Raw genomic sequence first — 16,595 nt, 5'->3', positions numbered from 1 at the left:
GACACCACAAAGTAATTGTCAGGAGTCTGCACCTGTAAATTTATTATCCTTCAAAGTTCCTGTACGTACAACTCTTTGAATAGAGAGTTTAATGGAAGTTCATGAACACGATTAGGGTATAAGCCTCTTGGCCTCATTTTCAATAAAAGCAACTTTTTCAACTGAACAAAGATATTTACCCTCATTACAGAATTTGGCACTGAGTACATTGAAATATATATATTTTTGCCCGAGGGAAATACTGTACCAACTTCTGTTTTTTTATGTATCATTAAATCCTGGGTTATAGTTGCTAATGGATTTTATCTCAGGGCGTAATAAGAAAATTGCCACATCACCCATCCGTTCTCTATAGAGGGGAAAAAAACAGAATCTGGGTTGAACCCACAATTTATGTCGTATCTACTTCTCCCTTTGGCTTCCCAATTTTGCAATCAAATACAGATCAATTGGAACAGGAGTTCCCACTATCTGGCCCTGCGGCCTGTTCAAAACCAGGCCACGCGAGCAATGGACAAGCATGTGCAAAGCTCCACTCGCAGGAATGGAGTATACAAGCGAAAGGCACTTGAGCAGAAGGTGCTTGTGCTCACTCACAAAGCTTAGAAACATAGAAACATAGAAGACTGACGACAGAAAAAGGCCTCATGGCCCATCTAGTCTGCCCTTATACTATTTCCTGTATTTTATCTTACAATGGATATATGTTTATCCCAGGCATGTTTCAATTCAGTTACTGTGGATTGACCAACCACGTCTGCTGGAAGTTTGTTCCAAGGATCTACTACTCTTTCAGTGAAATAATATTTTCTCACGTTGCTTTTGATCTTTCCCCCAACTAACTTCAGATTGTGTCCCCTTGTTCTTGTGTTCACTTTCCTATTAAAAACACTTCCCTCCTGAACCTTATTTAACCCTTGAACATATTTAAATGTTTCGATCATGTCCCCCCTTTTCCTTCTCTCCTCCAGACTATACAGATTGAGTTCATGAAGTCTTTTCTGATACGTTTTATGCTTAAGACCTTCCACCATTCTTGTAGCCCGTCTTTGGACCCATTCAATTTTGTCAATATCTTTTTGTAGGTGAGGTCTCCAGAACTGGACACAGTATTCCAAATGTGGTCTCACCAGCGCTCTATATAAGGGGATCACAATCTCCCTCTTCCTGCTTGTTATACCTCTAGCTATGCAGCCAAGCATCCTACTTGCTTTTCCTACCGCCCGACCACACTGCTCACCCATTTTGAGACTGTCAGAAATCACTACTCCTAAATCCTTCTCTTCTGAAGTTTTTGCTAACACAGAACTGCCAATGCAATATTCAGATTGAGGATTCCTTTTCCCCAAGTCCATTATTTTACATTTGGAAACATTAAACTGCAGTTTCATTTAGAAACATAGAAGATTGATGGCAGAAAAAGACCTCATGGTCCATCTCGTCTGCCCTTATACTATTTCTTGTATTTTATCTTAGGATGGATCAATGCTTATCCCAGGCATGTTTAAATTTGCACAAACCCAAGCAGCCGATGCTCCCACGAGTGGAGCTGTGTGTCCAAATGCAAACACCCTCCACTCAAATACAAAGCTCAATTCGACACTGCTCACACCAACGGAGGTGTGCATGCACATGTGTGTGTGTCTCTCTCTCTCACACACAAATATCTTGCACTGGCCAGGTTGCCAAGTTGCAAAAGTTGGACACCAGTGGATTAGAAGAACTGTCTTCTTTCCCTTGATTCAGGAGGGGTCAAACTCAAGGCCCAGGCGGCTGGATATGGCCCGGGTGGTGCTTAGATCTGGCCCGTGGGGCCTCCCTTGAAACAACCAAGAAGTGGCTCCATTTTCCCTGCAGCTGAAGACGGAACTCGGGAGCCTGTTTTTGCTGGCAGAGCACTTGGGCTGCTACAGGCACCATCCAACATGAGTGATGGCCGTGTCCACGACTGGACATGTCCACACTGGCCCCCCGAGGTCAAAAACAACCCTGATGCAACCCTCAATGAAATCGAATTTGAAACTCCTGCCCTGATTGATAAGCTTAAACATCTTAAACATTGGTCCCGATGATTCAAGGATGTGGACCGCCCCAAAGGTTGCGATCCAAGTTCCACCACAGCAGCGAATCTTTTAAAAAATGAAATGAAGCCATAATAAATCAAAGCGAATGCTACGGAATGAGAACATACTAAAACCTTATGGGAAAAGCTAACCCATCAACCAAGGTATGGTGAAATACAAGCCGTCTCCCGAATTACTGCTATTCAGTTAGTGACAACGGGATTGAAAAGTAAAGTGACATGACCGTTTTTTACACTTCTGACCTTTGTGGTCACTTTGATCCTGTGATGCTTGGAGGGGGGAATGATTCATATTTATGATGGTTGCAGTTTCCTGGGATCACACGATCCCCTCCTGTGACCTTCAGACAAGCGAGGTCAATGGGGAAAGCCGGATTCACTTAACAACCGGGTTGCTAACTGAACAACATTGGGGATTGGCTTGACAACCCTGGCAAGCGAAGTCGTAAAATGGGGCAAAACTCACTTAACAGACGTTTCGCTTAACAGCAGAAACATGGGCCTGAATTGTCCTAAATCGAGGTCTACCTGTACTTAAAATTTTTAAAGACCACCATCAAAGGACTAGCCATCAGTCTTTCCCACAAAAACCAGCTTAAGATTAGGGTGCTGCCTAGTAGTGGGTTCTAAAACTCTTTTCTACTGGTTTGCATGCACAGAAGTGTCCCGGGCGATTGGGCAAAGCCTCCCGCCGCCGCCGATACTGGTTTTAAGAACCGGTCCAAACCAGGAGCAACCCACTTCTGGCACTCCCTCAAAATGAGCATTTCCCCCCACCCCCTTAGTAGAAATTGTATCAAGATTGAGAGGTAGATCATGCAATCAATTGAGAACTGTCTGTTTGTATGCATAGTTGTATGTGTGTATCTTGGAGACAGGGGGGAGGAGTCAAGCAGGGAATTAGTCTGGCATCCTTACATGGACACAAGTAGGTGAAGTCTAACTCTCCCTTGGACACTTATCTGGTTTTGCCCAGGCTAAGACTGAAATGATTCCTATCCCCTTTCTCACGGGTGGATCTGGTTGTTTGCACTTGACAGTATAGATGTGAGTGCACACACACACAGACAACCATACACAGGCACCAATGCTGTTTATGAAGGCATCAACGTTTTTGCTTTGGCGCCAGATCACGGGCTTCTAAAACGCCGGATTTAAATAAAACATTGTTCACTCTTGGGATCAAAGTTTTGTTGTATCTCCAGAAGATTGGGTCTCGAATCAAAGCGCTATTGGGCACATTCGTATGTTCGGGAATCCTGCAGTGGAAGTTAAAGGCGAGGTCATTGGGGACCTGAATGGCATCTCCTTCCTGCTTGAGAACGGAATGGACCGAAGTTTGAATGACTCGGGTGGGTTCCAGAATCATTTTCACGTTGTTGAAACTGTACACATCCCTGGGTTCCTTGTGGATATGTTCGAAGACGTTAATTCCTGGGACCGTTGCCCAGGACAAAAAGTTAAAAGGAGTCTTGGAGAACACAGTCCGACGGAACACCTGGTTTTCGAAGAGGAAAATCCCAACTCCTGGATGCTTTTTTTGCAATCTTTCCATCAGGGACTTCCAGTCTCCATCCTTCACGGGAAGAATAAACTCATCCGGGTCAATCAGAACGAGATATTTACTTTTAAACATGTTGTAGTAAACGCAGTCGTTCAAGGCCGCGAGCTGCCCGTAGTAGCCAAAATCTTTCATTTCCATAGAGTAATGCCAATGGGTTGAAACGTTCAGGTACGAATCGATGGGCCAAGGAATGATTTCCACGATGCCTAGGGAAATGTAATAATTGAGGACTTTCTCCATGAGGGAGCTACAACTATTCTTGTAGATTGTCACTTTTTGGACCCCGAGAAGTCTGTACAGCTCCATGGATTGTACAAATTGCAAGGTGTTGTCGTATTTCCCGAACATGGTAGACATGCAGATGGTAAAATCCACTGAGGGCTCTGCCGGATAGAGGTTTCGGATGGGGAATAGGGGCAGGTGGACCGATTCCTCTTCAGGATTCCAGGGGTGGACAGAGATGACGTGAGCTTGGCAGTCATTTGGCTGAAGGCAAAGCAAATCCGCTGTGCTGTACGGGAAACCGAAGCGGTCTTGGTGGAGATCAATTTCCCCTCGGACCACCTGGATCGGCTGGCTGTTCTCACAGCAAAAGACGCAGTAGAGTTCCTTGACTTTTTCATGGTGGACAATGCTCAGGACCCGGACCAGATTTCCCTTTCGCTTGTCAGAATACGGAGCGATGATAAAACTGTGTTTATCCCGGAGTGGGGTGATGGTACTATTGGCGAGCCGGCCTCGGCAAAAACCACGGGGAGGTAGCTCGGGCTCAGCATGGTCGTGCAACAGATCCGAGGCTTTGCTCCTCGTCCAGTAATACGACAAAAGGCACAAGGTAAAGAGGAAAAGGACGCCGCAGATTCGAGGGGACGAGCTGTTTTTTCTCCCACAGATGGACATTCCAAAACAGTTGACTGTCCTGCAGTTCATTCCATTCGGTCTAATAAGAAGAAAAGGAGTTGGGGAAGGGGCGAGAAGAGAAAGAGAAAAGGAGTGAGATTTATTTATCTATTTTTATTTGTTTTGTCAAGTATCTATTGGTGGTATACAAAGATATATACACAAATTGTTTCAACTCCTACCCTCAAAACGTCGCTACAGAGCACTGCACATCAAGACAACTAGACACAAGAACAGTTTTTTCCTGAATGCCATCACTCTGCTAAACAAATAATTCCTTCACCACTGTCAAACTTTTTACTAAGTCTGCACTTCTATTTCTACTAGTTTTTTCTCATCGTTCCTATCATCCTTTTCCTCCCACTTGGGACTGTATGGCTGTAACTTGTTGCTTGTATCCTAAGATTTTTATTAATATGGATTGTTTCTTCATTGCTTATTTGACCCCTATGACAATCATTAAGTGTTAGACCTCTTGATTCTTTTATGTACACTGAGAAGCATGTGCATCAAGACAAATTCCTTGTGTGTCCAATCACACTTGGCCAATATAGAATTCTATTCATTTGTATTCTATATAATAACATTTATATACATGATACTAATAAAAGGGAAACATCAGGACAGGGGACAGAAGGCAGTCTGGTGCACGAATAGAATAGAATAGAATTCTTTATTGGTCAAATGTGATTGGACACACAAGGAATTTGTCTTGGTGCATATGCTCTCAGTGTACATAAAAGAAAATATAGATTTGTCAAGAATCATGTGATACAACACTTAATGATTGTCACAGGGGTCAAATAAGCAATGAGGAAACAATCAATATTAATAAAAATCTTAAGGATACAAGCAACAAGAATTCTTTTGCACATCTGGGAAAACCCCAATGTGAAAGCTTCCAGGTTTTCCTACACCCAAAAGAAAGTCCATGTCCCTGTCCCAATATCCACATGTCCATCACATGGTCCAATCAATGCACCATACAGTCTTAAGTGGTAGGAAATGGATGATAGGAATGAAGAGAAAAAACTAAGTGTATTTAATTGATTGATTGATTGTATTTATATGCCGTTCACTCCAAATGGACTCTGAACGGCTAACAATCGGAATAAGTACAACAACAATAAAAACAGTTAAAATCTAATAAGAACAATAATATAAAAAGATACATACTGCTTCCCTCTGCTATTTACACATTGGATTTTGGCTTTTTGCAAACAAGAGTTTTCTGCAGAATGTTATGTCCCAGTGGGCACCAATCTGCTTTGGGACCTCCACATCGGTGAGAATGTCTAAGAACCTCTCGTCTCAATTATTGCAATGCGCTCTACATGGGGCTACCCTTGAAAAGTGTTCGGACACTTCAAATTGTCCAGAATGCAGCTGCGCAAGTTGTCATGGCTGTACCTTGGTACACCCATGTAACACCTATACTCCGTGAGCTGCACTGGCTGCCTATCAGCCTCCGGGCACAATTCAAGGGCCAGATTATCTATGGGACCGCCTCCTACCTCCTACCTCCCAGAGGCCAATTAGAGCACACAAGAGTTGGCCACCTCCAGGTCCCGTCCGCCAAGCAATGTAGACTGGTGGGACCTTGGGGGAGGGCCTTCTCTGTTGCTGACCTGGCTCTTTGGAATCGACTCCTGATGCCCGCACTGCTGCCACCCTGCTGGCTTTTTGTGCCGGCAGAATGGGGGCCCTAAATTAACACCAACTTGACCACCTGTATGAATATGACTGAGTGAATGGTATGCATGTGTGTTGGTGAGTTGCTTTTTTATGAGTTTTAATTAGGGTTTTAGAATTACAGTGGTACCTCTACTTGCGAACTTAATTTGTTCCGTGACCAGGCTCTTACATAGAAAAGTTTGTAAGAAGAAGCCATTTTTCCCATAGGAATCAAAGTAAAAGCAAATAATGCATGCGATTGGGGAAACCACAGGGAGCGTGGAGGCCCCGTTTCCTCCCAGGAGATTCATAGAGAGGCCCCTCGGAGGCTTCTCCCCAACTTTTCCAGCCCTGTTTCTTCCCAGGAGATTCCTAAAGAGGCCCCACAGAGGCTTCTCCATGCCCTTTCCGGCCCTGTTTTCTCCCAGGGAGGCCCCATGGAGGTGTCCCTCTACCTTTTCTGGTTACAGTTTCGGAAGTTCGGGTTTATAAGTGGAAAATGGTTCTTGAGAAGAGGCAAAGAAATCTTGAACCCCCGTTTCTTATCTAGAAAAGTTCGTAAGTAGAGGCGTTTGTAGGTAGAGGCACCGCTGTATTTTTTTTCTTCTTGACTTCTTCTTATGGTTATTTGTTATTTCATACAGTAATTTTATGTTGCTGTCAGCCCTCCTGAGTCCTTCAGGATTGGGCGGCATAGAAGTCAAATTAAATAAATAAACAGGTATTTGATCCATACCTAACATAGACAAGCGTCTGTAATTTCTCAGTTACTTGATAACAGAGCTGGCAGGGATCTCGGAGGTCTTGTAGTCCAACCCAAGAAGAAGACCCTTTATCTGTGATGGTGAAACTATGGCGCCACGCAGAGCTGGGAGCACATGAGGCATTGTCCGATATCAGCTTCACTCCTTCTTTCAATTAGACCAGGGGTAGGCAAAGTTGGCTCTTCTATGACATATGGACTTCAACTCTGAGAATTCCTGAACTAGCATGATTGTTTCAGAAATTCTGGCAGTTGGCATCCACAAATCATAGGAGAGTCAACTTTGTCTACCCCTGAATTACACGAATTGTTCATTGTTCCACAGTACATTTCCTTAACTTTTCTTTGTTCCTTACACCCAACCAAGCGAGCCATATCAACCTATCCCAAAAGCCAATAGTATTATTGGCCTTTGGCCAATAAAGAATTTTATTAGAGTAACTGCGTCTCACTTCATCCAAGACGACAGATGCTTAATTGTATCCAAAATGCAGCGACACCAGCACAAACGAACCAAGCTTGTTCAAACCAGCTCTTTCTCCATTGTGTCGTATTTTTCCTTCCTTGTTTTTTCATTCTGTTTGGCTCTTGCGGCCAGAGCTTAAAACTACTGCTGAAATTGTAGTATCTTTCCCCAGAGTGGGGAGGGAATGGGGATTTTGCAGTAGCCTTCCCCGGGAGTGGGGAGGAAATGGGGATTTTGCAGTATCCTTCCCCGGAGTGGGGAGGAAGTGGGGATTTTGCAGTATCCTTCCCTGGAGTGGGGAGGGAATGGGGATTTTGCAGTATCCTTCCCCGGAGTGGAGAGGGAATGGGGATTTTGCAGTATCCTTCCCCTGGAGTAGAGAGGGAATGGGGATTTTGCAGTATCCTTCCCCTGGAGTAGAGAAGGAATGGGGATTTTGCAGTATCCTTCCCCTGGAGTGAAGAGGGAATGAGGATTTTGCAGTATCCTTCCCCGGAGTGGGGAGGAAATGGGGATTTTGCGGTATCCTTCCCCTGGAATGGGAATTTTGCAGTATCCTTCCCCGGAGTGGAGAGGGAATGGGGATTTTGCAGTATCCTTCCCCTGGAGTGAAGAGGGAACGAGGATTTTGCAGTATCCTTCCCCGGAGTGGAGAGGGAATGGGGATTTTGCAGTATCCTTCCCTGGAGTGGGGAGGGAATGGGGATTTTGCAGTATCCTTTCCCAGAGTGGGGAGGGAATGGGGATTTTACAGTATCCTTCCCCTGGAGTGGGGAGGGAATGGGGATTTTGCAGTATCTTTCCCCTGGAGTGGGGAGGGATTGGGGATTTTGCAGTATCCTTCCCCTGGAGTGGGGAAGGAATGGGGATTTTGCAGTATACTTCCCGTGGAGTGGAGAGTAAATGGGGATTTTGCAGTATCCTTCCCCTGGAGTGGAGAGGGAATGGGGATTTTGCAGTATCCTTCCCCTGGAGTGGAGCGGGAATGGGGATTTTGCATTATCCTTCCCCGGAGTGGGGAGGGAATGGGGATTTTGCAGTATCCTTCCCTGGAGTGGGGAAGGAATGGGGATTTTGCAGTATCCTTCCCCTGGAGTGGGGAAGGAATGGGGATTTTGCAGTATCCTTCCCCGGAGAGAGATAGCATGCTTTCCATGCTTGCCAAGCCATGCCCACGAAAACAGAAGTAAAAATATTTGGATTTCATTACTGGTCCACAGTCCCAGGCAAACTTGTAAACAGGCAGAGAAGCTAGTAAATTACACAGCCGCTCTTGTTAAGGGTTTTTCTTCTTGGCAGATCGCAGCTTCTCTCTCTCTGCTATCCATCATCTTTTGGTTATCAGCACTTATAAAAACAAATGTGCTGGACACAGAGAACTAGGGAAACTCCTTCCACACCGCCAGGAAAGCAATGCAACTTCATAGCATTTATCATATGCTACAAAGAAGGGAAAACGTTATAGATGCAACCTTTCATCTCAACGGGTATAAGATAATGTAGGTAATAGCATACAACTTCTATAAAATTATTTAAATATTAACCAATAGCTAATAGGGTAGATAAGGGAGTAATGAAGATAAAAAGTGTTTAATCACAAACAGTAGTCATGATCAGGATAATGTAGAATTGAAAAGGAAAATTCCGATGTGTATTAGCAGAATTACATTTTATGTATTTGTGTTTTATAGGCGTGCTTATTTTTTTAATGTTGTCCTGTGTTTTGTCTTCTTATATTGTGTAGTTTTTAAGTTTGGAAATTTCAATTTGATTTTTTTTTTTAAAGAAAGCAATGTAGCTTTGTTGCTTGATGAAACTTCTCATTATTGATTTCATCCACCAGTTTCGAAGCGAGTGGTAGAACAGAATAACCCAGTTGGTGTTGTGGTTAGCTCTGGCCCAGTTCCTGCCCCAAGGACTGTGGGTGTGGGGGAGACATCCACATGCTGCAGGCCTGTTTTGCCCCTGGTGGAATCTGATGATGAAGGCTCCTCTGACCAAGAAGACATGAGTGACAGGGAGGAGGAGAGTGTGGCAGACAGCTCAGAAGGAGATCAATTATCTAGCTCCTCCTTGGATTCAGAACATGAGTTAATGATACAGCCACGCATGCGGAGAGCGATGCATAGGCAGCAATAACTGAGAGATTATTATCAAAGGCCACCTGTGGTTGGGTACGGCTGTGGTCATTAGTGAGGCTGCTATAAAGAGCAGCCTGTGGGTTTGGCCATTGTGGAGGATTATCTGATCGTTGTGTTTCATGACTGCTTTACTGACTGACTTGTTGTGTGTGCTGATTTTTCCCTGGTTTGAAACTAAATCAGAGCAAAGTGTGTTTCACTTTGTGAAAGAAGGACTTTGAATTGCCTCACAGCTGCAAGCTAAGTATCACAGGACTGATAAGGGACTTGTATAAATTACCAGTTTGTTTGGAGACGAGTGCTCTTTGCTATACCAAAAGAGGGCTTAGTTTCAGTGAATTTTCATTATAAAGAACATTATTTTGAATTTTCAAACGTGTGTGTGTCTGAAATTTGTACCTGTGAATTTTTGGGAGGAGTCTACCAGAGAGCCCGACAGAACAGTTGGAAGGGACCTTGGAGGTCCTCTAGCCCAACTCCATGCTCAGATAGGAAAACCTAAACTTTATGGAGCTGGGGTGGCACAGTGGTTAGAGTGCAACACCACTAGCTGTCGTTCAGCAGTTCGAATCTCACCACCAGCTCAAGATTGACTCAGCCTTGCAGCCTTCCAAGGTAGGTAAAATGAGGACTCAGATTGTTGGGGGCAAGAAGCTGATTCTGTAAACTGCTTAGAGAGGGCTGTAGAAGTACTACGAAGCAGTATATAAATTTAAATGCTGTTGCGACAAACCATTCCCGACAAATAGTTGTCCAATCTCTTCTTAAAAACAAAAAACAAATCCTCCAGTGTTGAGGCACCTGCAACTTCTGGTGGCAAGCCGTTCCATGGGTGAATTGTCCCGTCAGGAAATTTCTCTGCCTCCGTTATCTCTCTGTTTTGGAAACCCCCACCCAGCTACAAGCAGCCTTTTTTCCCAAAGGGATTCTTCCTCCCTGCCATCACTTGCCCTAACGAGCTCATTAATGAAAAACGGGAGGTACAATCAGAGACACTTATGGTAGGACAAGTTTGGACGTGTTGAGATCAGCTGAAAAAGCCTATTCTCGTAGCTTCTGAATCCAAGCTTGCACAGGCCCATCGCATGATTCTGCAACAGCATTCCAAAAGGCATTGCAACCTTCTTGGAAGCGTTACTGGGATCGGCAAACATAATTCGCCGCTACATCACGCAGTCCTAGGTGCTTGGGAAGCGCCCGACTGGTGATGAAATACGAAATCCAGCATAGTGATCTCGTTTGCTGTGTTGTATTGACATGATGATGATGATGATGATGATGATGATGATGGTACTTGGCACGCTGGGCGCAGTGCCAAAGGATCTCAGTGGACATTTGAAAACCATTGGAATTGACAAAATCTCCACCTGTCAATTGCAAAAGGCCGCTTTACTGGGATCGGCAAACATAATTCGCCGCTACATCACGCAGTCCTAGGTGCTTGGGAAGCGCCCCGACTGGTGATGAAATCCGAAATCCAGCATAGTGATCTCGTTTGCTGTGTTGTATTGACATAATATAAATTCTAATACTAATACTAATAATAGGAGGAAGAGGAAGAAGAAGAGCAAAACAACAACAACAACAGGTGGGATCACAACAACAACAACAGGAGGGATCATAAGCCTGAAAAAGGGGTCGAAAATGAATAAGCAAAACTACTGTGGAGCTTCTAACTTCAGACTGACTGAATTCTGAATCATAATACACCAGACATCCTAATTGTGGAGAAAAAGAAAGTATGGATCGTCGACATCGCAATCCCAGGAGACAGCAGAATTGAGGAGGAGCAACTAGAAAAATTTGCAAGATATGAAGATCTAAAAATCGAGCTGCAATGACTCTGGCATAAGCCCGTGAAAGTGGTCCCAGTGGTACTTGGCACGCTGGGCGCAGTGCCAAAGGATCTCAGCGGACGTTTGAAAACCATCGGAATTGACAAAATCTCCACCTGTCAATTGCAAAAAGGCCACTTTACTGGGATTGGCACACATAATTCGCTGCTACATCACACAGTCTTAGATGCTTGGGAAGCGCCCGACTGCTGATAAAATACAAAATCCAGCATAGTTAGTGATCTCGTTTGCTGTGTTGTATTGTTGAAATAATAATAATAATGAGGACCTGGATTTTGGGGGCAATATGTTGGCTCTGTTAAAAAGTGCTATAGCTAACATTTTGTAAGCCGCCCTGAGTCTAAGGAGAAGGGCGGCATTAAAAAATCAAATAAATAGACAACAACAGAGTTGGAAGGGACCTTGGAGGTCTTCTAGTCCAACCCCTGCTTAGACAGGAAAGTATGATTGCAGTCTTCCAGTATTTCACGGGCTGCCCCCAAAAAAGAGAGTGGGGAGGCAGTTAACTTATTTCCCAAAGCACTAAAAGGTAAAATAAGAAACAGCAGATGGAAACCAATCAAGGACAGAAACAATCTGCAGTGTCTTAACGGAGAAACGTCTTAACGGTGGTGAAATTACTTTTCTTCGGAAGTTGTGGGTGTTTCAGCACTGGAGGGTTTTTTTTAAGAAGAGACCAGACAGCCATTCGTCCTGAATGGTATCAGATCGATGCAAAAAGGATGTTGAGTGCAGAGAAGAGCAACAAAGATGATTAGGGGACTGGAGCCTAAAACATATGAAGAACGGTTGCAGGAACTGGGTAAATGGCTAGTTTAATGAAAAGAAGGACCAGGGGAGACAGGATAGCAATCTTCCAATATCTCAGGGGTTGCCACAAAGAAGAGGGAGTCAAGCTATTCTCCAAAGCACGAGGGTAGAACAGGAAGTAATGGGTGGAAACCTATCAAGGAGAGAAGCAACGTAGTACTGTTGCGGCCAGCTCTGGCCCAGCTCCTGCCCCAGAAAATGTGGAGGTGGAGGCAGGGGAAATGTCAACATGTCATAGGCCTGTTTTGTTGCCGGCAGAGTCAGGGAGTGCAGGTGTGGGTGACTTGGAAGAGGGGGGCTTGGCACACAGCCCAGGAAGCCAATCACCATTATCTTCGGTCGATTCGGATGACGAAGTGTTAGACCCACGCAGGCGCAGACTTATGCATCGAAGAGACCAATTGAGGACATATTACAGGAGATAAGAGAGGCCACCTGTGTTTGGGTGGGGTTCCAGCAATTAGAGCTGCTGCTATAAATAGCAGCGTGCTAGTTTGGCCGTTGTGGAAGATTATCTGATCGCAGTTCTTCAGGATCGTGCCTCGCTGTTTCTGAACTTTGTGGATTTTTCATGCCCTTGACACCAAAGCAGAGTAAAGTGTGTGTGTGTTTCACTTCGTGGGAAGAAGGAGGGCTGTGACGTTTCTTCACAGCTACTAGCTAAGTACTTAAGGACTGATTAAGGGTCTTGTACAGCCGACAAGGTTGTTTTGGGGAAGAGTGCTCTTTGCAATACAAAAAGGGTGCTTTGTTTCTTTTGAATTTTGTGATAAAGGACATTGTTTTGAATTTTCAAACGTGTGTGTGTGTCTGAAATTTGTACCCGTGAATTTTTTGGAGGCTTCTACCAGAGAGCCCGGCAGAACAAGAACTAAGGAGAAAATTCCTGACAGTTAGAACAATTGATCAGTGGAACTGCTTGCCTCCAGAAGTTGTGAATGCTCCAATGCTGGAAGTTTTTAAGAAGATGTTGGATAACCATCTGTCTGAAGTGGTGTAGGGTTTCCTGCCTAAGCAGGGGGTTGGACTAGAAGACCTCCAAGGTCCTTTCCAACTCTGTTGTTGTTATTGTTCTTGTTTATTTATTAATTGGATTTCTATGCTGCCCCTCTCTGGGGACTCGGGGCGGCTCACAACATATAAAATATACAATACACAGTATAATAATAATAATAATGTTGTTGTTGTTATTATTGTTGTTATTAATCTGGGTTGGACTAGAAGACCGCCAAAATCCCTTCTATTCTGATTGATTGAACCCAGGGAAATATGGCTACCTGCAACCCAACGCTCAACTCAAACCCTACCCTAGTTGAACTAACATTGTCACCTTTCTACCTCCCACCACCACCAAGCAATCCTCCAGACTTCAAATACGAAATCTAGAAAATTTACAACTACGTCGTCTCTGAACTGATTTAACTATTGTTCATAAAATCATACATCATAATGTACTCCCTGTCTACTTCACCTTTAACAACAACAACACAAGAGCACGTAATAGATACAAACTGAATGTAAATCGCTCCAAACGTGACTGCAGAAAATACGATTTCAGCAATAGAAACATAGAAGACTGACGGCAGAAAAAGACCTCATGGTCCATCTAGTCTGCCCTTATACTATTTCCTGTATTTTATCTTAGGATGGATATATATTTATCCCAGGCATGTTTAAATTCAGTTACTGTGGATTTACCAACCACGTCTGCTGGAAGTTTGTGCCAAGGATCTACTACTCTTTCAGTAAAATAATATTTTCTCACGTTGCCTTAGATTGGTCACCGCCTGGAACTCATTTCTGGACTCTGTTGTTGCTTCCCCCAACCCCCAAATCTTCAACCTTACATTATCTACAATTGACCTCTCCCCTTTTCTAAGAGGTCTGTAAGGGGCATGCATAAGTGCACTTATGGGCCTAATGTCCCTGTCCTACTGTCTTATTATCTTTTTTATTACTACGTTCTACTTATGTTAATATGTACTATAATACTATACTTGTTTGACAAACAAACAAACAAACAAGCAAAACAAACAAACAAATAAATGGAACCTTAGGATGGTTTTGACCCCCCGCTTAACATGCATCAGTCCAAAACGAGAAATGTTTTATTAATTTTCTGCACGGCTTTAATGGTGACTGCCCCCTCTGCTTCTTTTTAATTCCAGCACCCTCCCTTCTTCCCTCTTTAATAATTGTTGAAGGAAAGACTGAGGAAACGGCACAAGGTCATTATCATTAACCGATTAGCCCTCTGCTGCTAGGATTTAGAAAATGGGGAAGTTAAGTCGTTCTCTCCCCACGCAACTTGTTATTTGTTTACTTTTCCTTATAATTTGGAGAGCTCACGAATTTTAAGCCAGGAAAAGAGAAAGGGATCTCAGAATCACAAAAGAATTGGAAGGGGCCGTGGAGATCTAGTCCAACCTCCTGCTTAGGCAGGAAACCCTACAACACTTCAGACGACATCTTCTTTAAAACATCTAGTGTTGGAGCATTCACAACAACTGCAGAAAAGTTGTTCAACCGATGAATTGTTTTCACCGTCAGGAAATTCCTCCTTAATTCTAGATCGGTTCTCTCCTCCGCTCTGCTTAGGTCTCTGTTTTCAAGTTGTGTTGAAGGCAACTCCCAACAGACAGAGCTTTCTACCATGTTAAGCAACAAAGCGATGTTGAGCAATAAAGCGAAACCTTACTAACGAGGCCGGCCCGTGTATATATGGATGGCTGCAATTATTTTAAATTGAAATGCTTTTTAAAAATATATTGATCCATGTTTATTTTAGTTGTGAGCTGCCCTGGGCCCCTTAGGGAGTTGGGTGGCATAGAAATATAATTAAATTATATTAAATTATGGAGAATTTACCCCACAATTCTTTCTGTTGGGCACTGTTAAAAAAAACCATATCCTAAAAATATGAAATCTTGAATGTTCCATATAACAACGGCTGAAAGAATTGTCTACGTGCAAAAATGGAAAGACTTGCAGATAACCCACTGAGAAGGAGATTATAAAGAAAATATATGAATGCTCAGAAATGGACAAATTAACAATGGAACTAAAGGATCAAAAAGACTCGGATTACTACACTACTTGGACTAAATGGTACAAATAAATACAAAAAAAAAAAGAAATTCAAAACAACAGTAAAAGATGGATGATAGAAAGAATAGAAAAATGATTGTGTACACAATGTATATTAGAAACATAGAATATTGACGGCAGAAAAAGACCTCATGGTACATCTAGTCTGCCCTTAAACTATTTCCGGTATTTTATCTTAGGGTGGATATATGTTTATCCCAAGTATGTTTAAATTCAGTTCCTGTGAATTTACCAACCACGGCTGCTGGAAGTTTGTTCCAAGTATCTACTACTCTTTCAGTCAAATAATATTTTCTCATATTTATACATTGTGTACACAATCATTTTTCTATTCTTTCTACACAATACATAGATAATGTATTTATATCAACAGGAATAAAAATACAAGGATGCCAACCTCCCTGATATCAAGATGTAAATATTTTAAAATTAAAAAAAAAACCTATTAAAAATATTTAAAAACAAAAGAAATATAATTAAGTTGGTAATGAACCGAATATAGGAAGCAAAGCAAAGCATGCTAATTTCAGACCCGAATGGAGAAACGCTAAGACAAGACAGTGTGGAAGCCGCAACAATTTCACTGTGCTTTCCTACAAGAGTTGGAAGACACCTTGGCAAGTTCTTCTCTCTTAAGAACCTCAGCCCCCTCCCTCCTCTGCTCCCAGAGCCCCACCACCCCGGCTACGCAGCAAGCTGGCAACCCCACCTACTCACATCGCCTCCAACGACGGCTTTTCATCCTCTGCAACCGTTGGGTTCAGCCTTTCCTCACAACAGGAAGATGTGAGTCAGCTGTCTTCTTCTGAAGGTCTTTCTTCATCCTGATTCGGTGGCCGAGGAGCAACGTTTGAATTTTACCTGGACTCTGAGCAGAGGAGACGTAGGGCTTCAACCCACCCTCTGTGACAGCCCAGGTTTCAGGTTTTTATCTCTTCTGCTCCCAGCTAGCTGGTGGGAGGGAACTATGCCTGATAGGGTAGATGAAGGGGAGGTGTAGCCTCTTTCGTTTGTTCTTTTTTTTTGTTTGTCTTTGCCTGGCATGTGTGTGTCTTTGTGTGTCTGTTTTTGCCTGTGTGGGTTTCGTTGGGCATCGGGGCAGACGGGCTGGGACACATGATTAGGGGATGGGAGGCTAAAACATGAAGAACGGTTGCAGGAACTGGGCATGGCTAGCTTAATGAAAAGAAGGACCAGGCGACACATGATAGCAGCCTTCCAGTATCTCAG

At 43.5% G+C, this 16,595-nt stretch overlaps 1 protein-coding gene across 2 annotated transcripts; it reads right to left on the bottom strand.

Moving 5' to 3' along the window:
* Nucleotides 1-15: 15 nt before the first annotated feature.
* On the bottom strand, nucleotides 16-16,276 carry LOC139170987 (uncharacterized). 2 transcript variants are annotated; one of them, XR_011559688.1, is made up of 3 exons: nucleotides 16,083-16,276; nucleotides 906-4,587; nucleotides 16-827 (listed from the first exon to the last, which is right to left on the bottom strand). XR_011559688.1 is itself a non-coding variant. In XM_070758694.1 (2 exons), the coding sequence occupies exon 2, from the start codon at nucleotides 4,575-4,577 to the stop codon at nucleotides 3,189-3,191; it is 1,389 nt and encodes a 462-aa protein (XP_070614795.1). In that variant the 5' UTR covers nucleotides 4,578-4,587; nucleotides 16,083-16,276; the 3' UTR covers nucleotides 16-3,188. The 2 variants fall into 2 exon arrangements, 1 of the variants encoding a protein (XP_070614795.1); XM_070758694.1 differs by having other exon boundaries at nucleotides 16-4,587.
* Between the last annotated feature and the right edge of the window lie 319 nt (nucleotides 16,277-16,595).

This window comes from Erythrolamprus reginae, chromosome 8, assembly GCF_031021105.1.
Source record: "Erythrolamprus reginae isolate rEryReg1 chromosome 8, rEryReg1.hap1, whole genome shotgun sequence".
NCBI classification, from domain to species: Eukaryota; Metazoa; Chordata; class Lepidosauria; order Squamata; family Dipsadidae; genus Erythrolamprus; species Erythrolamprus reginae.
Note: the sequence above shows the minus strand (reverse complement) of the source record. Positions and strands in the feature narration are given on the sequence as shown.

Excerpts from the sequence above, each read along its gene's own strand:
- LOC139170987 (XM_070758694.1), bottom strand. The coding sequence starts at position 4,577 with ATGAACTGCAGGACAGTCAACTGTTTTGGAATGTCCATCTGTGGGAGA.